The following is a 23,485-nucleotide window of genomic DNA, read 5'->3' as shown; positions in this document are numbered from 1 at the left end:
GGTTTTTGTTTGGAAAAGAAAGAGTAAGTTATATATATAGGTAGAAGGAGAGGGGCAAAAGCATGTGAAGTGTAGGGGCAAGGTCGTATGCAAGGTACATCACGGGTTGATACCATTTTGGGCTTGCCCTACCATGTACCATTCCTTAAAGACATCAAGGCCCAAGATTTCTACTCCTCTTTTTGTGTCTTGTTTTCTTTTTTTGGTATTAAAAAAATGACTAGTAGTTAGTAGTGGCTTCGCGGTAAGAACACTTAAAAACTACATTTTGATACATTAAAATTCCATAAAACAAAAATAGTGTATAACTAATTATCATTATGTACGTGTTTAACAACACATTGGTTTGCCAAAATCAAGAAAATCATGTTTTTGGTTTTGTGCATCCATTTTGGATGCATATTTATCAAAATGATGCATCCAACAAAAAACATGATTTTTCTGTTTTTGATGGATCAATATAATGTTAAACACTTAAATAATGATAATTAGTTATCCTCTATCTTAGTTTTACGGACTTTTAATGCATTAAAATGATTTAAGTGTTCTCACCGTTCTTATTTTAATAGTATATATATGTGGAAAAGTGAATATGGGGTTGTTCCCTATCTAAGCTTATATATATATATAACTGAAAGAGGAGGTAAAAACTTTTGAAATGCATTATTGGGAAGTCTTTGCCAATGAGATAGAGCATAAGGGTTTTTCTTTAGCATTAACTACTTTTCTTCAGAACGGTAATGGGACTTCCACCACCAGTCATGCCCTTGGATTGACCGTGCTGGTAACGTGGTCGATCTCTATCGGACGATGAAGAGGCAAGCCGCTGAGTCCAATCACCACTGCTGTTCAAAAAAAAAGGAGGTTGGGGTACACTTGGCACCCTAATCCTCCTCTTTTTTATTTTTTAAATATTTTTTTAATAGTTATATTTATTAAGACCAACATTTATTATATTATTAATAAAAAAGACTCCCAAAACTACTTTTATTTTATATATATATATATATATATATAACCTATAAAAAACCCTCACATATTCTAAATAAAAAAAACCGTCAAAAAAAATAAAAAAATAGTTACGATCGACTACTAGAAGGGTTTTTTATTTTATTTATATACTTGTTCATATTTAATTATTATTATTATTATTATTTAACATTGAATTCTTATGTTATTGTTGTTATTATCTCTTTTAATTTATTTAGTTGTCTATTATAGGTTCATTATGGTTTCTTCTTCAACAACAAAATATAAGACCACATTTGTTCATCTTGAAGATCTTAAGCTAACAAATGTTAACTATCATCTACGACTTCGTGTATTTCGAAGTAAAACAACCCGAAGAAAATCAAAACGTTCGAGATGAGCTTTCTTGATGAATTGGTATGTATTTTCAAATTATATAATGTACATTTTTTGTTTTTGTTTTGTTGAGCTTAACTCTAAATTGTTTAGTATAAAATTGTTGTTTGTGTTTGTAGTAAGTTTATATATAAAAATCTGCAAATTTTTTATTTAACTAAAGTTGATAAAAAAGAGGTAAACTGGAATCAATATTTATATGAAGTTAATTTTCATATGTTTCTTCTTTAGCTTTCGTATTGATTAAGTTATGATATTTACGCAATACTTCTTCATTTTTTTTGCCTTAATTTAATCGTTTTGTGTTTTATTTTTAGTTATTTTAATTTTATTCGGTATCCATTTAACAGTGCCGGCTCAAGTTTTTTGGTGGCCTTAAACGAGATCAATTTTGGGGGCCTAGTTTCTTAACATACGAAGTAAAGTAAATGGAAAAAAACGGAAAAAAACATACCTGCTTTTACCTGCTGATGCTGCTAGGCTTTTCTTTTTAACTTTTTAATTCTTTTGAAATTACAACATTCATATTTATGATACATTGACAATCAATAAAGAAAGTTAGAAAGTTAGAAGTTTACTAATTTACAAAATCAAAAAGACGATGACAACATATATAATAGCATGGAGTAGGTTTTTTAATTTTGAAAGAAGAATAGAAAATACAGATCTATTTTTTTAGATGAGTTTTTTTTTTTTTTTTACCGAATAGCCTCTTGATTTTTTTTTAAATTTATAAACATCACCTCCTACTATATTTGGGGGCCTTTGAAGATTGGTGGCCCAAAGCATGTGCTTGGGTATCAAATATAGTTGGGCCAGCTCTGCTATTTAATATATTTGAATTTACTTTTTTAGCATTGATTGATATATTTTAGACTACCCGTTCATCGGATGGACCTGATTACTAGTATATATATATATATATATATATATATCAAAGTGTTTGCTATTTTTGTGTCTCTGCTTGCATGATATATATCGTGATCAGTCTTAATGTTCGTACAATATACGGACTGATGTTTAGTACCATAAAATAGATAAAGAAAAACAATAAAGCTAATATATTAAACAATCTTCATTGTAATTTATAATTGATTGAAAAGATGTATAATCCGGGAGACAATGTTTATTTTTATATATAAATTGTCCGAATAAGCTTTAAATTGTATCTTATCAACTTCATATGTTTGTCCACATATATAGACATTACAGAAACAAATGAATTTAAAAGTGAACAACTTGAAAGAAAAACCGATCGAAGTATAAAATTTAAGTAAAATAACAAAACATAATAATAAAATAAGAAATATATTAAGAAAGCAAAGTCCATATGATAAAAATAAAATAATTAACAAATAAATTAAGAAAACAAAGTCCATATGATATAAGTGGACATGTAGATATATGTTGTTGTGAGTTAGTGGCTATTAGGCTATCCGGAGCAAGACGTTTTTTTTTCCACTTTTTTTGCTCCAAAATGCCTGGAACAGTGTCCCGAGGGGCATTCTTTGTAAAAAAAAAGGCAGCAGACGTGAAGAAATGGACGCTAGCTGGAATGGAAGGGAAGAAAACACACAGACGCAAAAGAGAGAAGAAATCTTTGTGGGTCCATGTTGGGGCTTTCCCTTTAACACCTTGCTCCAACAAATAAAAAGGAATGTCCCTTGATGACTGGACTGCCATGTATCACAAGATGCCCTTAAAAGGGCCCTTAAAGGGAAGTCTTGCTCCGAATAGTTTTAGACCATTTATTAGGCGTAGTATATGACATGGCAGGTGAAAACCTTAAAAATGGTTGGTAAAAACCTCCGGTAAAGCATGATCAGTTGAATGGTTCAATGAGACTGGGAGGAGTAGTGATAGAGGGAGAGTGAAACAACTTGCGTCATGTGGCATGTGGGGTAGAAAGACTAGTTGTCCTTTGAAAAAGATGAAAATATGTGGATTGACGACTTGCGTCATGTGGTATGAGAGTGGTGAGTTCTTTGTTTTGATTGGGGGGATGATTTTTTGTGAAAATGGGTTTTTCCGCCCTCAACACCACCTCCCTCAACCGAACTCTTGCCTAACGAGGGTCCGCTCATTTGCGGTTGACCAACACAAAATTCACAAAAAATTCACATGGATGCAAAGGAGGGGGTTTGCTCCTTTTTGGCTCCTACTCACAAGTGTCTATATTTTTCTATCTTTAAAAACTATTTATTTACTGTATAATTTATTGTCAAAAAAATATTATCGGCTCTTATCCCCAATATCTAAAATACAGTTTCAGCTAGGAAATATTAGAAATACATATTTATTTCTATTGAAGTGTTACGTTTGTTAGTTTACACATATTGCAACAACAATAAACTAAGGATTATGTATCACATTATACCCACGTGTATAAATGAAGAGAATAATTATTTGTGCATTTTATCCCGCATAAAGTGAACACTACACTATATTCAACCCAAATAATTTGGACACTACAAGCCCTTGTGACATGTCGGTTTACGGATTTAATTAAGCTTTCATCTATCTTATCAGTTTTTCTTCATTATAATTACGTTTTCTTTCAATAGTATTTTAAAAATGCACGGTAGATGTATAAAAGTTGCACAAAAATATTATTTTTCTAGCAATTAATCTAAATGACAGAATGTGTGTTGCGGAGCAGATATACCGTGATTTAAATTTGTGCAATTTTACCATTTCATTGGTAAGTCGAGTTAATGATCTAGAAACAACTAGCGAGACATTATCCAGATCCTGATGGTTCGATCCTTGTTAACCCAGTCGAGGAGGGGTTTATTGTTTGTGGAGTTTTTTTGACGTACAGTCAGCATTGAATGTGGTATAGTCTGATTAAGATAACTGATTGTTCTGATCTGAGTAGGTCCTCACTTTACAGTACCAAAGGACGTGTTCTACTCAACGGTTGTTAAAAAAAGTAATTAATAGATTGATACTTACATCTAATATTAATTATAACTTAACACTGAGCATAATCCGTCACATGTCAATTAATTATAAGGGATTTTATACGACCTTGAATACCTTAATATATGGATTTCCTACTAAAGGAGCTTAAGTGAAAGTTTAAGTGATGATCTCACTTAAGCTTACTTGTCAAGTGCTTAATATAGTTTCAAGAGATTATACACATAGTAGCTGATATCATATGTGTATTTTGGTATATATACAGTGTTAAGGTATAGTTAGTGGGCCATGGATTTCCCTCTTTGGTTAGCTCCTGCGACTAGAGGAGCTTAGCACAAGTCATCAGCGCCAGTTATTATGATTAGACAAATTAGAGAAAAGGTAATATCTTAATACGATGGTTGTCCCTTTTGATTGTCTGTGATGATGTGTTTAAATTCAAAGATTCAAAGGTACATCTTGACATAGTAGAATTTATTTTATTCCATTCGACATTATCGTATATGTAAGAGCTTCATATCAACAACAATGTTTTTAGGTAGTATATTTAGGGAAAACTGCAGAAAATAGAAACGAACTTTACTTGTTTTCACGATATTAGCAACATCCTTTAAAAACCTTACTTTTTAGAAACCATCTTTCATTTATGAGCATGAACAATATCAAATGACCGGGTAACCTGCTGACGTGGTCGTTTTCACGATATTAGAAACGATCTTTCCTTTTTTCCTTTTTTTAATGCCACATCATTTCCCTCCCACCTAAATATATTCCCCCAAAAATACAACAAAACACAACCCGTTCTTTCATTTTCCCCCAAATTGATTTAGGGCTTAAAATATCATTACTAGACATGTCTTCATCTTCATCAACATCAATCAAATTAGGGCTTCGAGATTCATCTTCACAACATCAATTTTGTGATTGTACACCTCCTCTGTTGACAAAAGAATGGACTTCATGGACCAAAAAGAATCCTAATAGAAGATTCAAGAGATGTGCTAAATGGGTAAGTTTGTTATTGTTAATTAATTTTTTTCTTCTTTTTACAATTGTTTCTTGCTTTGATTATGAATGATAAAATCAGGGCACTGGAAGTATTCCTTGCAACTTTTTTAGGTGGGTTGATCCTCCTCTTGATGAGAGATATAAGGAAGCAATGTATGAGCTTCATTTACTTAGAAAACGTAACGGTCATGAAGATGGTAACAAGAAAGAATTACTGCAGGCTATGGATGTTATGCAAAAGGAATTAACAAAAACTAAAGCAAAACTGTCATTGTATAAGACTTGTTTGGTTCTGTTGTTATTGTTTATTATATTTTATAGAATAGTAATGGTGTGTTCTTGTTTGCAATGGAATTGCAAAGTTATGTCATTTTGTACTGAATTGTTGTAGTTGTTTTATGGAATGGAAATATCTTTGCCTCAATTTTTGCCCCTTTGTTTAGCTTCCTCTGTTCTTATTGTTTTTTACCAATGAAAATGTAATTGCAAAGTTCTGTCATTTTTGTACTAAATTGTTGCAGTTTTTTTTAACAGAAACATATAATATTTACCTAACTATATATTTTTGTACTGAATTGTTGCAGACCAGCAACATAATATATTGTTTTAGTGCCACAAAAGAGATACAAAAGAGATATATTGCAGACCAAAACATAATATATTGCAGACCAAAAGAGATACAAAAGAGATATATTGTTTTAGTGCCAAAACATAATATATTGCAGACCATAATAAACAGATACAAAAGAGATGATTATCATTGTTTTAGTGCCAAAAGTAAGCAACCATCATAATCTAGTTCAAAATAAACATCATAATACTTCAAACAAGGGTAATTGAGTTGTCTTCTTTTGCACCCTTTTCATGTGGAAGCAGTGGCTTACTAGGTCTTGGTCTAAGATTGTGCCTTTTTGGTGGAGGCCCATATAAACCATACTTGCCCAACCTCTTATGATGGTCAAAGAAATGCTTGTGTCATTCTTGAGTTGAAGCACCTGCTGGTGGTGTTGGAAACAATAACTCTTGCAGACCCTCTTTAGTACTCATCATTGCTTCTATTTTTTGCTTCGTTTTTTTTTCTGCAGCTTCAAAAGGTTCTGCATTCATGTTGTCTGCAGCTTCAAAAGGTTCTGCATTCATGTTTTCTGCAGCTTCAAAAGGTTCTGCATTCATATTGTCTGCAGGCTTTATTTGTCCTTTAGATCCTTCTTGTTTAACCTTGATAATAGTTTCCATCACCTTGTCTGCTTTTGCCATGACTGAATCCTGAGTCTCTAAACCTTCACTGGTAAACTCCTCCATATTCATTGACTCTTGAGTGCTAGTTATATCTTCACAAGTTGCCACATTTGTTTGTGGCAATGGATAGTCAGTTGGTTGTTGCTGAGTGTCATTTGCAGAGTACACTGGATGCAATTGCTCTCCTAAACCCTATTTACACATGTAATATAACTTATATAAACATATTATATAGCAACATATAAAACAAAATTTGATAATTTGGACATATCATATAAACATATTATTTACACATGTAATATGTAATATAAGTTCTATAAACAACTATTAAATAAACTTACCCCTACCAAGGTTTCACCAGTTTGAGGATTAAATGTAACTCCAATTCCTTTGGGTAATTTGGATCTTGCAGCCCTACCACCACCCCTTCCAGTACCTCTACCACCCCTTCCAGTGCCCCTTTCTCTACCACCCACTTCATTGAACTAGCTCACTCTTGCCCTTCCAGGATTTCTGAACACCTTAGGGGGTGGTACTTTTTGTTCATTTTGACAAGTTCTTATATTGTGACCCTCTTGTAGACAAGGTGCATGTCATTATTACTCCAGTCTTTTTCATCTTACCTGTAGCCCTACTGCCCAGATCAGCAAGCTCACTAAATGTATTATTCTTCTGCAGCCAGCCTTCCAACCTTCTTTCAAACCATTAAAACAAACATAAAGACCCTGAAAATATATTGCACCATCTGGATTTCTTGCGACATTCAACTTAACAGTACTTCCTGGATTTCTTTTAAATATCTCTGCTCCATAGTCCCTTAATTTCTCATAATGCTTCTTTATTGACTCTTCATACTCATACTTTGCATGCAGTTTACCCCTCATAGCTTGATTGGCTGATATATTAGACTTGAACTTCTTCAAGAATGCATGTTCAATATATCTTTCAGCTTTATATTTGAATTTTGCCTAATTTTGTGGCCAAACTTGTCTGCAACAAATCTAAAATTCACCAAAGAACATGATTGAAAATTTCTACAACACCTATGCTCATCAATTAATGACTTGATCTGAAATGTTGCTTCTCCTTTCTTCCAAGTAGCCCACAACCTGAAAGTACAGAATCTTTGGCCTGTTTTCTCATCCTTCTTCCCACACACTGCTAAAATTTTCTTATGATCACTATGCTCATAATATAGATGATATCCATTCGCTAAAGCATAGTTTATCAAACATTGTTTAAGTTGCTTAGGGCTTTCATACCTCTCTCTCAAGACTGGTTTCATTAACCTCCAGTGAACTTTAGGATTATGCCTAGGTCCATTAGTTTCCTCATCTTCAATCCCTTCATCATTCTCAATATTTTCATTGTTGGTTTCCTCAGCATTAAGCCTATGTAAATAACCAGAAAGATCAGTCAAAAACTCCTCATGTTCATCAATCATTTCATCTGTTTCATCTTTTGGATTCTGTTTTTGCTTCTTGGCTACTCCTTTCTTCTGTTTTCCTTCCAAAACAGTCTTTTTGTGCAATATCTTTGCCTCAATTTTTGCCTCTTTGTTTAGCTTCCTCTATCTAATCTCAATCACCTCTTCTTCAACATCAGAAATTGTAGATGCAGATTCGTTGTGACAATCGCAACATAGATTTGATTATTGTTTATGTTTTAAGAACTATGATTGTAATCATTTAAATAAGAACTTGTGTTGATATTTAATGATTACGTTTGAACTTCAATATTATATCTGTTTATGTTTTGTATTGTGTTTGTGTGTTATATATTGTTTTGCAGGTACAAGAACATGGAACCAAGGTTTATAAGTGTCGTAGGATGCTTAAACGATGGTTGGATGTTATGTACGAGTCAAATGAAGTCAAACGAAGTCAACCAAAGGGTCGAACCTCGTGCTGACATCATCAGCATGAAGGACTGACCTCGTGCTGACGTCAGCACGAGGCAGGTCAATTGGTTTATTGTTTCGGGCCTAATCCTTCAATTAAGGCCGCAGCCTACACGAACCAAAACCATACTAGTATAAATATAAACTTAATCTACGAAACTAGGTAATCAATTATATTCATTAGTTGATATAATCACGAATTCGGTTGACTTGTTGCTCTTGTGACCTCCTACACGAACCACAAGCTTCGTGCATCTCCTTAGGTTGATTAATTACTCATTAATCAGCAAAAGGCAATAGCAATCTAGTTATCTCAAGAGGATTCCGCACTCTTGACATAACAAATCACATCTTATTACGATCCACGCAACAATAGGGTACCTTACAAAAATATGATCCAAAGATGCATCATCATCATCATCATCATCATCATCATCATCATCATCTTCTGTTGAATCATTTTCTTCCTCCTTAGAGCTATCTTCTTCATAATTTGAATCCACCTTTTCCTCTTCACCCTCCTTTTATTCTCCACCCACCTTTTCTTCTTCACCCTCCTTTTCTTCTCCACCCACCTTTTCTTCTTCACCCACCTTTTCTTCTTCACCCACACTTTGTTTTTCAGCAATATTAACCCCTAATTGTTCATTTAAGTGGGTATCCTCACCAAGAAAATCAGTCAAGTCATCCTCAAATTGACTAAAATAAACACATACTCTTCTATTAGTTCTAGACATATGATAAAAAAAACTTCTTAATATCCAAATCACATTTGATGATCCTAAGTCCTCCTTTACATAAGTGTTTATCAGGAACACAATAATAAATATTGGTACATTTTTTGGTTTTTGTTATGTGTAAAAAAGAACTAGTAAATTCTGCCATAGTGATATGTGATGGGATATTAACATTATCTAGCTTTTCAATCTTACCACCTACACATGACAACGGGTATTTCATGAACATACCAGAGTGATAGACGTCTAGCGACCAACTATTTCTTGTAGAGGATGCCATCAGTAACCTTCCTTTGCTCCTAATCGCTCTTTCTTGCTCCCAATCGCCTTGTGTGTGTTTCTTTAATTTGAAACCCTAATTTTGATTTTATATCTAATTTGGGGGAAAATGAACGGGTTGTGTTTTGGGGGGAATATATTTAGTGGGAGGGAAATGACGTGGCAATTAAAAAAGGAAAAAGGGGAAAGATCGTTTCTAATATCGTGAAAACGGCCACGTCAGCAGGTCACTCGGTCATTTGATACTGTTCATGCTCATAAATGAAAGATGGTTTTTAAAAAGTAAGGTTTTTAAAGGATGTTGCTAATATCGTGAAAACGAGTAAAGTTCGTTTCTATTTTCTGCAGTTTTCCTGTATATTTATTATCAATTTAATACAATTGATTGTATAATTTTCAAATCGTTAACCCGTGTTTTCGCACGAGTTCTAAGGCTTAGTATTATATAATTTTAAGAGTTAATCATAGTCTTAATATTATAATTTGTAAACATATAAAGTAAGACAACTATTTTTTTAGGTATATATTAAGTTATTTATTTAGGTTATATTTCTAAACATATCTCGTGTTTTCACATGGATTCTAAATTTAGTATATATATATGGGGAATGAGAATATAAGGCTGTTAGATATCTAAGCTTAGATGTGGAACACTCACATATTATTTTTTTAATCCATAAAATTCATGGGGGCCATGTGATTTATTTAAAATTAAAAGAATATTTAGTATGTGAAACTGAAAGATTCCACACCTAAACTTAGATGTCGGACAACCTTATATTCACTTTTCCTTACGCGAAGCAACAAAAGACCATACCGGTCTCAGACCCATTAAGGATTTAACATCAATTTTTGATACCAAGATCAGGATAATAATGAGAGGGGAACTGATACTTGGGAAATTATGCTCATCCTAATTTAGAATGCCAAATCTATTTTATCGCGCAACCCCTCTAAAATTCACGAGATGACCCTGTTTGTTTGCTATCAGACCTGAACCTAATAACCTATTAATTTATGGACCAACACACATGCTAGGTAGTTATTGTTTGGGTTATATCACAATACCTAATCAATAACAATTACAACATTGACCATATTTACATGACTACAAACTAGCTATCCATATTAATCACACAATGTATCTCAAAATCTAGATATCAAGTTTTTGAAAGGGTAATGATCTAATTGTGCCATAGGGACTAATTGTAGAGTCGGGCCTCAGTCGTAGTAATATCTCTAATCAATTGTCGCGTATTAGTAACGACAAGGGCCTTGCTGCGGTTCCAATCAACAAAGACATACGTAGACACACTATGGCCATCGTTTGTAATGATGAATGGAGGGTACACAAAGATGGTACCATGACGTTGTACAAAAGTGCCCAATACCGGCCTTAACATATATATGTGGATCCTTCCACGTTCTTTGATAGGATATATTTGACATAAGATGGCCAGTGGTCCATAACCATCATTGGCAACGAAAGTCATAGACTATGAACCACATATCAATACTTGGTTTAAACTAAAACAACACGCGAAAATCGTTTTATGGCCATGCCATCTAGGAGAAACAATCGTGGCGGTAGGATTAATGATCGAACAATCATCATCAATTCATAACGTACTATCACTATCTTTTGAGACTTTTGGATTGTTGGTTCTATATTTATTTAGTTTCGTACATAACCAAGTTTAGTACTATAAAGTATCTCCCTGTAGGGTGTACACATTAATCAAATTCCATGTCAAACAACACATATTTAAGGTTTTCGAATGAGACTGGAACATTGGAATCTTTCCATTTAAAAGAATATAAATTTGCATCTATCAAAGGTGTTAAAATTAACGTGCCAGTGGACCATTATGTCACAACAACATGTTACTCTGAATGGGTTCTTGCCAGAGGATTTATTTACATCTTTTCAAAAAATAAAAACCAAAAAATTGGCTTCTAATCATTCAAGATTTAATGCAAACTTATTACTATAAGATAGTGTCAAGTAATGATAAGTGGCTATGTGCGATTGCAACACTCATTAGCAGAATAGCAGTCCTAATCTTCAATAAAATTGGTTATCAATGCCACATTTGTTCATAGTATCAAAAATGAAAAGTTTAGCACTATCTCCAATCGTTAACAATTGTCCATAAAATAGGGTTTCATACTTTCATATATGGGAAAAGTGAGTATGAGGCTGTTATGTACCTAACTTAGATGAAAAACCTCCCACATACTAATTGTTTAATATTTTGAATAAATGTTGAGGCCCTCATGTTTTTTATGGTTTAAAAAATGAAATGTGAGAGTTTTTCACCCAACTTATATGTCTAACAGCCTCATGCATATTACCTTCCCCCTTCATATATTTATAAAAATAACTTTTGGATCATCAACAAAAACGACTATAAGATAAGTAGACAATACTAAAGCGTATAACTTAGAGCATCCATAATGATAAAGTTTTTTTCTAAAAGCTTTTTACAAAAAAACTTTTACTCCAATGGCAAAACCTTGAAACTAGCATAAAATTTTTTAAATTGTACTGCAATTAAATTTGTAAGAGAGAATGCAATAGCTTGAAGTTTTATAAGTCATTACTAAAAAAGTTTTCACCCCAATGATAAAAAGTCTTTATAAAAGTTTTTTGTAATAGTATAAGTCTTAAAAAAAGCTTTACAAAAAACACCATTAGAGATACTCTTACAACTAAAAATCGTAAATGAAAGGATTTTTTGTGAGAATGTATTTTCAAAACTTAAAATGATTGACGTGTTACTAGATATGATAGTTTCCTGATGTGATTAATTCACATAACAAATTAAGTTTCATTTCAAAATGTTAAAGGATAAACAAAATATTCCTTTACAAAGGACTTTTCAAATTGTTCACAAACATGCATGCCCTACTTGAAGCCAAATTCTGCTCTTAATCTTAAACGGGCTGCAAGTGAATGTCTTCGTAAATCTTCATTTTGTACGTACATTGAAAGTTCAACATAAGTATTTAATTATTTATACAAAAATCTAAGGTTAGAAGTAGAAAACTTTAAAATATAAATAAATTTATCTTGCCACTTAACCTGCAACTCTTATAAACGATTTCAAGTTAAATGTTAAGGATGAATTCATATTGGTTCACAATCTAACCAAGATGTTATTTACTATTAAGGATTATTTAGTGATTAGCTTTAGGTTTTAGGTAATATCTGTTTTGAAAAGCAAGAGCGAATGTTGAAAAATAAAAATAAAATGTTCTCAATAATATTGCAAAGGGTTTAAAAATATGCACACCCCAGACAATATCACTCATCTTTACCCAAACTTGTTATCGCCTCAATCACCCAATGCACCTTGCAGATGTCGTTGGTGCGATAGGCCCATATTATAGACATCACTTTGCGGGTGTGAGGTTGTTTCTTGCTTTGAAATCAGCACCTAGTTAGCTGGTTCATTTACATGCTCATATCATCTAAAACTAAGGGCCTATAATGAGGATCGAATCTTCACCTTTTAAGTAAAAATTTGATGTCCCACGAGTTAAATCCCTAAATTATTAATCTAAACTATATAAAAAGAAACGTAAACACCTAATGCTTTCTTTTGTGATTTTTGGATCTCAATATCTCCACGATATATGACAGTAGGTAGAAATGTAAACAGTCTTATCTTTACCTAACTAGAGAGGCGCTTTCAGGTTTTATTTATATGATAAAAAATTGGCCACCTATCTTTGATTGAGGCGAGAATTGAATATTTGCCATTATCTTCAAGGTCAAAGGTGTAAACCATGTACTTTATTAACTTAAAAGTCCTAAACTATGTTAACTTTTTTATACCCAATCTATATTTTACTTGCATTGTCAAAAGCTTGGTGGGTAAAACCGATACCGTTTCCTGTTCTCCAATTAATACAAAGAAAGCATCCACTTTTTCAAAGAGAAGTTCAGATCGCACCACCACCGCCATCACCATCATTAATTATCATTAGTATTATTTATATAATATTAAAGAAAAACTCAACAATTAACAAGAGTAAGAGGAAGAATGTCGTCAACAGATAAAGTGAAGGCATCACATATATTGATAAAACATCAAGGATCTCGAAGGAAGGCATCATGGAAGGATCCAGAAGGCCGTATAATAACAAACACGACAAGAGAATCTGCTGTTTCTCAGCTTAAATCACTCCGTGACGACATCGTTTCAGGCAAATCTAAGTTTGAAGATGTCGCTTCTCGTTACTCTGATTGCAGCTCCGCTAAACGCGGTGGCGATCTCGGTAACTAAAATACATCTTTTTCTACTATTTTATTATTTCCCCTTTATTTTTACTCCCAAAAATATAATAAATATAATTGAAATATAATTTGCTATGAGCATTATCTGTTACAGGGTAGGTTAGGTACCACTAGCCATAGATTATCTTGGTTATAATTTTTATATATATATATATATATATATCTGTGTGTGTATTAGTCATACACAGCAAGTAACATACTGCATTTTGCGAAATATTGTGTAAATGTCACATGATCAATATGTAGAAGTAGAAGGCAATTATTTGTATCTAAAATTCTATATAAACAACATGGTTGGATCAGTGGTAAACACCGTGGCCTCTGGAAACAGAGGTCATGGGTTCGATCCTCATCCCATGCAAAGGTTGGAGGGCCTTTTCTACCATTTAGGTAGAATCTGGAAGCAGCCTCTCTACTTAGATTGGGGTAAGGTCTGCCTACATCTTAACCTCCCCCATACACTGTCGAGGTATTGGGGCTCAAAACCTGCGGAAGACGATGGTGAGCAGTTTCTTTCTTTCTTTCTTTCTTTTAAAATTCTATATAAACATTCATGTTCTATATAAAACGTATAGGTGGGGGGACTCTCCTGCGCCCCTAGATAGATACGCCCATGCTCAAAATGAAAATTAGTGTCACTTTGTGCATTTGGTTGTTCGTAGGAATGATGCTGGATAGACGGCAAATCTAACGATAAAGTTGGAACCGGGAACTAATGATTATAGCGACAATTTATGGTCTTCGTTACGTGTTTGCTACATTAAGTCTCTATTTGAGCCTAGTCACATGGATGTTGTGACATTAAGTAACCTATGATTCACAGACCAATTGGTCCGAGGTGAGGTGGGAGGGTATTAATCTACAAGGTGTCTAAACATCACACTGCTGTTCGAAAAATAAATTTACTGGGAAATCAAGCTTTGCAGTAGATTGATTGGTAGTTACTTTCACCATTCTTATTGCTGCTTACTATTTTGGTTAAGTTATGTACCTTGTTCCTTAAATGTAGCCAGTTTCTAATATCTAGGGTATTTTTGCAATGTTATGTACGATGGCTATTCAGGTAACTCTGCGATATTCATCATATATACTTAAGTCAACTTCACTTGTGTTGTGCTCGCTTTGGTATATCTTATGTTTTCTTCATTTGCTATAAACAGTATTGTCTGTGATCAGTGTTACTTAAGCCTGTGTTATTGCAAGATCTGTTATCATTAGTTAACAGATATATTGATGCATAGCTATGAAATGTTGGTGCAGGACCATTCGGAAGGAATCAGATGCAGAAACCCTTTGAGGATGCAACATATGCACTTAAGGTCGGAGAAATAAGTGATATTGTTGACACTGACAGTGGAGTTCACATCATCATGAGAACAGGCTAACTGGATGCTGGAGACGGATGATCTGAATGTTATCTGGCCCAATGAGTGCCATATTTATAATTTCAGTTTTTATATCAGAACAATAAGACCATGTTTATCCTTTCTTCTGTTATTGTGACTTGAGTTCTGGATTCCATATATTTTGATATTTATTTTTGCGTGAACAATCCAGATATGCAACTTTATATCATTTGACTATCTCAAAAATCGTTAAAATTCTATATCAATTAGAAGAAGGCTAAAAACTGAGACCAACCTGTAAGAGAAAGCAAAACTACACAATGCATTATGAAAACTGAAACAAAATTTTCAACCCATTCAATGACATGTACGTCTGGCAAAATTACCCCCAGAAAGCTTCATCCTTTTGGCACCCTGCTTATTTTTGGCAACCGGACTACCTCTCTCCAAATTCACGTGCGGGAACCAACAGCTAGACCCACGCCTGCAACCCTTATTGCTATTATAATACATGCATGGTCGTTCGTGGGGCTTTGATTCAACTGGGATCATGCCAATTGACTTCACAGATCCTTGAGGGTTGGGACTCTCTTGAACTATCCCATGTTGTGACACAAGTTTTCTGTAATATTCTGAATCCTTCATCACAACGGGTCCACTTCTTGGACTAGATAGTGCAGGTAGAATCTTCTCAGGTGTGAGAGTCTCACCTCCTGATGGGACTCCATACTCATTAATCAGCTTCCTAAATTTAGCCATGTCAAGTGTGGGAGAGTTGGGGCCGGGGCCGGGGCCGGGTATCATCGTTGCTAATGGCTTTGATGAGTTACCATGAACCTCTGCTTTCCTAACTTGGCATATCGTATTTTTCACTTCTGAAGGAATAGAATTGGTACATGGGACTGATGGAGAGCAGGTGTTGTAACCACTGACAGGGGTCCTAGGTGAGTTTACAGAGAGAGGTGTGGTTCCTGTAGCAGCTGGATGATGTACATTACTAGCTGGACTTGAAACTGGCAAGGGGACAGAAGGCCTTTCATGAGGTTGAGCGCAGATTGTTACTGGCCTCTGATTAACAGATGGTCCATAATGCTTCATCAAGTGCTCGAGCATACCAGGGTTACGAAGAAGCTGGATAAGCAACTCGAGGTCAATGTAATTCCCAGGCTCCTTAAACTTCATCAAGGCAGTAAGTGCTACAGCTGCTGCAATTACTTCATCTCTTTGTAAAAGAGGTTTACCAACTTCTGGTGTTTTGTTCTCTTGTGGGGTTAGAGGGATGCTAAGAGGTTGTATAGTTATTTCTCCAACTTCTACACCAGGGCTCAATGTGATTAGCGAAGTGCCATCATCTTCAGGTGAAGTTTCATTATCAATGACCTCTAGGGGGATGATAGGGACCTTGCTATCGTCACCATCGAAATCGAGTGCATCTGATGCAACAGATGGACTACAAGAACATTGAGACACGTGAACAAGCATAAGCATTTATGAACACCAATACCTTGTCATCTTTATATTGTTTAATTAAACGCTTCCAAGAACTTAGTTTCTCATGGTCTTACTTGGGAGGAATGTTGAAGTTGAAAGTATAGAATGCTTCAGTGGTTTTTAATTCTCTTTTAAGTTGTATATGTTTTTCTTGACTCTCTGAACCATCCTCCATTTTCCAATCAGGGTCCACCATAAACTGCGTTAATTCGGGTGGGGGATTAAGAAGTAGAAGCCTAAACTATATGTAAGTTACTGAAATATCATTCATTGTTTCTTACTCGGGGTGGACAAGCCCATTGTATTTGAAGAATATTTTGCAAAGCCGGCCCTGAAGGTCGAACCCAAGATGTCAAACTGTGTTGTTTCTGAGGATCTTCCCAGCTGACTTTAAGTTGACTTTCCCCCTTTCGCTACATTTTATCTATAAAGCAATTTAAGTAAGTCATCTCTTATGGACAAGATATATGCACAAATATTCATTAGGGTATGACAGACTGCAAGAATAATTATGACAAAGGCACCCGGAACAAAATATGGCATACAGATATTCGGTTAACAAATAACAATATGCTGTACAAGATGTTATTGTTGTTAAACAACAGCAAAAAATAAATAATAGGGCCACAGATAGTCAGTTAATCTGCATGTTTCGAGAAACGACAACATCCATTACAATTGACATCAATGAACCTTTCTATATCTTCATCCACACAAGAGCAATAGAGATTATCAGTAGACCATTTATAGAAAAAATTTATATTACCATGAAAAGGGGATAGACATGATACAATCTATTTATTGCCTGAAAAATCTTATCTTTTCAAATCACATATGTCATATGGCATGTTTACTTCCAGGATCCTAATAATTCAGCTGAATTATTCATATGATTGACATATATTACCAAGAAACGTGTCAAGAGCTCCATAATGCTCTTTACAAACAAACAAAGAAAACACACACACATGTACACGTGCAATATAAAAATCTTAAAATGGTCAACTATATGAACTTTTTAGGTTTTGGTGTATCATAGAGTATGCAGACAGATCAATTACATAAACTTTTTAGTTTTTGGTTCATTGTAGAGTATACACACAGATCAATTTCCCTAGCGCATACAGCGCACGTGGTAGGATTATCTATCATTCTCCTGAAATAAGAGCAACTAAGTTCACAAACCCATCCATTCTCTCATGGCAAGTATCGTTAGTAGCATGATACATATTTTAAACCTTGTGTTGATATTGAGATTAACCACTTGATATTCCATAGATAATTTCCTGACCATAACTGTGAACTAATAATGAATAGATTTTGACTTCATATTGGAGAATATTTAGGGTAAAGTAACGCCACCTATATAACTTTCCATTCCCTTACATATGTGTCATGTCATGTGTACATAGAACTTCCTCCTCACGTGCACACATTACATATTTACTGAACTCTTAATCTACTTACTGCAGCTTAAGAAGAAAAACTAGCTCGCTTACATTGAGTATGTATACCATCAGTGGGTATTTTGCTCCTTGTTTGGGAAGGCGTTGAGCCACCAAAGTTAGAGGTTTCACAAAAAGTTATAACGCACATAGTATCCCGTATAGAGGTCTTAAAGTTCGTATTTCAAACCAAAATCATAAACATTTTTTTTTGAACGGCTACTATATCTAGTCCTATTCCTAGTCCTAAACAACCCCAATAAACTCCTAGATGCACCAACGCCAAAAATTAAACCCTGAACTTCTCCCTTAGAGGCAAGAGCCTCTACCACCTAGCTAATGCTGAAATGGCCAAAAACCATATACATTGTCCAATCATACAAATAAAAGTTCTCTACATTACCATATACGACAAAATTGCGCGAATAAGCACTCAAGAAACCGAAATACCTAATTTACTTGCATAATCATGTACACGCGTAAAGCCAACAATTTTCGTATCTGTTAATCTTGAAATTGAGATAACCGGAAATACACATAGTGGTATTACTAGACCCTTCTTTTCGTATGACAATATTCTCGAAAAATAAAACTACAATAAGACTAACCTAAAATTCTGGTTCATAAACCAACTGGGTTGGATCAGTGGTTGGAGCTCATGCCTCTGGAAACAGAGCTCATGGGTTCGATCCTCATGCCCAGCAAGGCTGGAGGTCCTTTTCTATCTATGGTAGAACCTGGAAGCAGCCTCTCTACCTTTGGCAGGGGTAAGGTTGTCTACATATCAACCTCCCCATACACCGTCGAAGACGGTATTGGGACCCAAAACCCGTGGAAGACGGCATTGGGAGTTACTTTTTCTAAAATTCTGGTTCATATTAAGCCGAACAAAGTAGTAAAAAAAAAAAAAAAAGAAATAAAGAAGCAAATGATGAATAGATTCACTAGAAAATACCATACCTGAGAGTAGCTACGGAAAAGAAGTACAAGAAAGGAGCTCCAAATCAATTCTTGACTAAAATGGAAAGAAAATAAAATGTTAAAAGCAAAAAAAAGATAATAAAAGAAAGTATGTAAGGCTATCTCCAATGAAAGAAAATAAAATGTTAAAAGAAAGTATACAAACCTGTAAAAAGAAGGATAGTGAGAAACCCACCCCAGTTGGCCCTGATGATCATATATATAAAGAGAGAAAAAAGAGAGAGAGAAAACGGTAAAAACAGAAAAGGAAATAAATTGTGTGAAAATAAATGTATGTATGTTTGTTGGTGGGTTATTCAGGTGATGGGCGGACTATGGTTTTCCGGTTATACAAATCTTGGAACCTCAAGGGTTTTAGCCTTTGGGGGTACCACTTTTTTATGGTAAACGAAAAAATTGGAAATTTTTGTCTTAATCAGATCCGAGAGTTTCTCAAAAGCACGATGATTAGTAGGGATAAACCCTGCCCTCTTAAACTTGAACCTGAATATCCTTTCTGAACACTGGACCTCTTATAAGAGGAGTCCCCCTCGGATTTTCTATTTTATTATTATTAATAGTTGAATTGTACATATTTATTGAACTCAATTTATTTATTTTTTTGAAAGAATGTGGATTATCTGCTCGCAATAGGAGATCTAACTTACGTTGTCTTAATCGGGTCCGCACTAGAGAGTCTCCTCACCCTCAATACCGGGATAAAACCTTGCCCCTCTGTAGTACTCAAACCTACTTCACTGGAGAACTTTATTATAAAATTTCTTCAAATGTCTTTCCTATGTCTCGAACTTAAGACCTCCAATATATAAAACTAGTGTTCGACCATTGAACTATAATGAGAAATACTACTAAATTCAGCTTGAAAACATAAATTTTTACTCATGATGCGAAACATAACTTTACTCGTAAAATCATGACAATTTTATATATAACACTAAATAAATACAATATAATATAATCTACCAATATACTAAAACATGATTAATGCTTTTATTTATCGACACTTGGTTTATTATCTAGATGACATGTGTTTTTTTTAAATTCCTAATTTTAAGTTTTTTTATTAACATCAAACACTAATATTTAATTATTAATATAATATAAATTTATATATATAAACATTGTATTATTAAAATAATGTATTTATATCAAAGTTACATTGTAGATTTAAGTTTAACCGTTTAAGATATATATTTCCATGCACACTTTTATTTTTAGTTATGTACATCTTTTATTATAATACTTTATTATTGTTTTAAAATAACTTTTCATGCCTTTTGTTAAAATAAATACAAATTGTTACCACTTACTCAATATATATGAATTAAAAGTTTAATAAATCGAAAAGAAGAGGACAAAACTTTAAAACAATGTTACCATATTTCACTTTCATGACGTTTAAGGTTATAATAACATTATTAATAGCAAAAAGTTTTAACGTTGCAAAAAAGCATTATTAATAACTTTATTAAAATTAATTTTTTTTTAAATAATCACATATAATAGGGATTAGGACATCTGAATGTAACCACCTATGCACGAATGGTTATGTAATGTAACCACCTAAAAAAATGAATATGTAATGGAAGAACCTTCATTATTCTGGTTATGCCATGTAACGCACCGGATAACACCCGTTTTTGTTACCGGTTAGACCACGTGCAAGTCACGTGTGTATTAAAAATATATAAAACGAATAAAAAAAACAGAATTTCACACTCTTCATTCTCTCTCTTTCTTCCTTCTTCTTTTTCCCTCTTTTTTTTCCCTCGTTTTTTTCCCCCGATGGCTTCATCATCATCCTCCACAACATCAACAAATCAGGGATGTAGATATATCTTTTGTGCTTACGGGGCCAAGATGCGTATTCTCACTTCTTGGACAAACAAGAATCCAGGCCGTCGATTCATCAAGTGCCCTAAAGTAAGTTTGCCCTAATTTGTGATTCTCTAAATTTCTTTGATATAATGTGAAATTGGGTTAGGGTTTTTGTTTAATTGACTGGAAAGTAACAAAATTTGGGTTCAAAACAGGTTATTAGTTCACATTGTACCAGTTTCAGATTTCTTGATGAACCATTGCCAAGTGATTATTACAAAGATTTGCTTTACGATCTTCATTCACAAAGAAAGATTCAAGAAGCTAAAGAAGAAGATGATAAGGAAAATGAAGCAGATGATAAGCAGATGAAGAAAAAAATGGCTGAATTGACTTTTACAAAGTCAAAATTGCCCATGTTTGACCTTCTGGTTTTTGTTTTGATTTTAATTGTTGCATTATTATCATTTATAATTGTTGTGTTGGTCGTATAATGTGTTTGTAATCTTTATTAAGTAATGAAAAAATGAAATGAAGTATTGTGGTTTTCAATATATTGTGAAAAAATGAAATGAAATGAAATGTTGGTGTTATTAAGACTAGAAAATGCATATTAAGAAAGTAAAAAAAGTCTGCATATAGCAGTGCAAATTACATACCAAAAGACAATATAGCTGTGCAAATTATGTGAGTAGCTTTTTCACATATTACATACCAAAAGAGGATCATGTGAATATAGTAGTAAGTCTTTCCTACACATGATCATGTCTGCATATAGCAGTGCATAGCTAACAATATAGCAGTACATAGCTAACAAGTTTGTTTCAAAAGCTAATACAAAAGATCCTAATTTCCCATTATCCTACTCAACTACCAATGCATCATCCTCTGTTAGACCAGGACCAGGTTTTGTTTTGGCAAGTTTGGCTCTTAAAGCCCTGTAGCTTGGTGCCCTTTGCCTCAAACCTAGTTATTTTTTTGACTTGTTTCACTGGTTCCTTGTTGGCAACCCTTGGTTGAGTGCTGAATGTACCTTGACCAATCCTTGTAACAACCTTGGCCTTGCCCTTGACAGTATTTGATGTCCCAACACTTGAAGTTCCTACAAAAATACATGAATTAAATTAGCTAAAACTATAAACACATTTGCAACAAAAATACCTATATATGAGAATCCATACCTGTACTTGCTCCAACTTGTGTTCCTGAAGTCACAAACTTATGTCCTCCTTTGGTAAACCTATATTTCCTTCCTGGACTGAGTGGCCTCTCTACTGGTTGACTTGCAGACTGAATTTCAACATTTGGTTGGGTGGCATGGTGGGTAGATGGAGTTGGTTGACTTGCAGGGTGTGTTTGATGACTTGCAGAGTGGGTTTCATGAGTTGTAGAGTGTGGTTCTTGACTTGCAGGGTCTGGTTCTTCAGTTGATTGAGTTGCAGGCTGTGTTTGATGACTTCCAGAGTGTGGTTCTTGAGTTGATTGAGTTGCAGGATGTGGTTTTATTCTTGGGTAGTTTTTTTTGTCTTGGCTTTGGTATGTGAGAGGGTCTTTCCTTGGGTTCTGAAGTACATGTTCTTGTGTTGTGACCCACTACCCAGCAGTTCCTACATGTCATCTTCATACCATGTTTTGTGACTCTATTAGACCCAACCCTTGGTTCATGTGCAGCTCTTATCCTTTTCTTTCTAGGCCTGCCAGGCATAGTTCTAGGTTTTGGGGGCAATGGTTTGGGTGAGTCAACTACTGGCCATGTATCCATACCACCAACTGGAACCACAACCTTGTTATAAGCTTCTTCATAAACAGATTTCCTAAACCAACAAGAGATGCATTCCTCTGGTTCTCTGTTACACTTATAGATTGCTTCAATAGCATGCACACATGGAATGCCACTTAATTCCCACATCCTACAAGTACAAGATTGTTCATCCATGTCCACGGTGTATGCATTATTGTAATTTCTAACCTCAAATAAACTACCACCAGCATGTATAGTCAACCAACAAGTCCTCTCATTCTTTATGGCTTCTGGTTTTTTCCTAATAGATGGACACACATCATGCTCCCAACCCTGACTTAACTCCCACATAGACTCTAATCTAAGCATAACAATTACTCTCAATGCTTCTAGCAGAGTGATTATTGATTTGTTCCTAACTTTCAACAAGACAGAGTTCCAACACTCACTAAAACCATTTTCAACTGCCTCACATCCTCTATGAATTTCAAAAAAAGCCCTACACCAAGAACTAGGATTTCTGTCTATCAAATATTTATATCATTAGCATTTACTACCTGGATTTCTTTCATGACAAACTCATATTGCGCTTTGTATGATGACTTGACAGCTTTCCAAAATAGGCTCCTGAACTCACTTAACAGCTCACCAGTACATGGCTTCTTCAAAAAACACCCATCCAAAGCTACAATCTTTCTACACCCAAACCTCAATCCTTCTTTCACACCAGATAGACAAATGTAGAATCTGTCAAAATAAAACTTATCATCTGGATTGGTTGTAATACCCAACTGCACTGTAGAGTCTGGATTTGTTCTCAATATTGCTTCACCATAAGACCTTAACAACCCATAATGCTCTTCCAAAGTTTTTTCATACTCTATCAAAGCATATGTTCTAGCTCTCCTGG

At 34.3% G+C, this 23,485-nt stretch overlaps 2 protein-coding genes across 2 annotated transcripts; one reads left to right on the top strand and one right to left on the bottom strand.

Annotated features, from left to right (window-relative positions):
- Nucleotides 1-13,324: 13,324 nt before the first annotated feature.
- On the top strand, nucleotides 13,325-15,305 carry LOC122580169 (peptidyl-prolyl cis-trans isomerase Pin1). The gene is made up of 2 exons (XM_043752440.1): nucleotides 13,325-13,734; nucleotides 15,014-15,305. The coding sequence occupies exons 1-2, from the start codon at nucleotides 13,500-13,502 to the stop codon at nucleotides 15,136-15,138; spliced, it is 360 nt and encodes a 119-aa protein (XP_043608375.1). The 5' UTR covers nucleotides 13,325-13,499; the 3' UTR covers nucleotides 15,139-15,305.
- LOC122580168 (zinc finger CCCH domain-containing protein 30-like) lies at nucleotides 15,305-19,259 on the bottom strand. The gene is made up of 5 exons (XM_043752439.1): nucleotides 19,162-19,259; nucleotides 18,996-19,050; nucleotides 16,872-17,014; nucleotides 16,665-16,789; nucleotides 15,305-16,549 (listed from the first exon to the last, which is right to left on the bottom strand). The coding sequence occupies exons 4-5, from the start codon at nucleotides 16,784-16,786 to the stop codon at nucleotides 15,457-15,459; spliced, it is 1,215 nt and encodes a 404-aa protein (XP_043608374.1). The 5' UTR covers nucleotides 16,787-16,789; nucleotides 16,872-17,014; nucleotides 18,996-19,050; nucleotides 19,162-19,259; the 3' UTR covers nucleotides 15,305-15,456.
- Between the last annotated feature and the right edge of the window lie 4,226 nt (nucleotides 19,260-23,485).

Source organism: Erigeron canadensis, chromosome 8 (genome assembly GCF_010389155.1).
Source record: "Erigeron canadensis isolate Cc75 chromosome 8, C_canadensis_v1, whole genome shotgun sequence".
NCBI classification, from domain to species: Eukaryota; Viridiplantae; Streptophyta; class Magnoliopsida; order Asterales; family Asteraceae; genus Erigeron; species Erigeron canadensis.
This window is presented reverse-complemented; position numbering and strand designations above follow the sequence as displayed.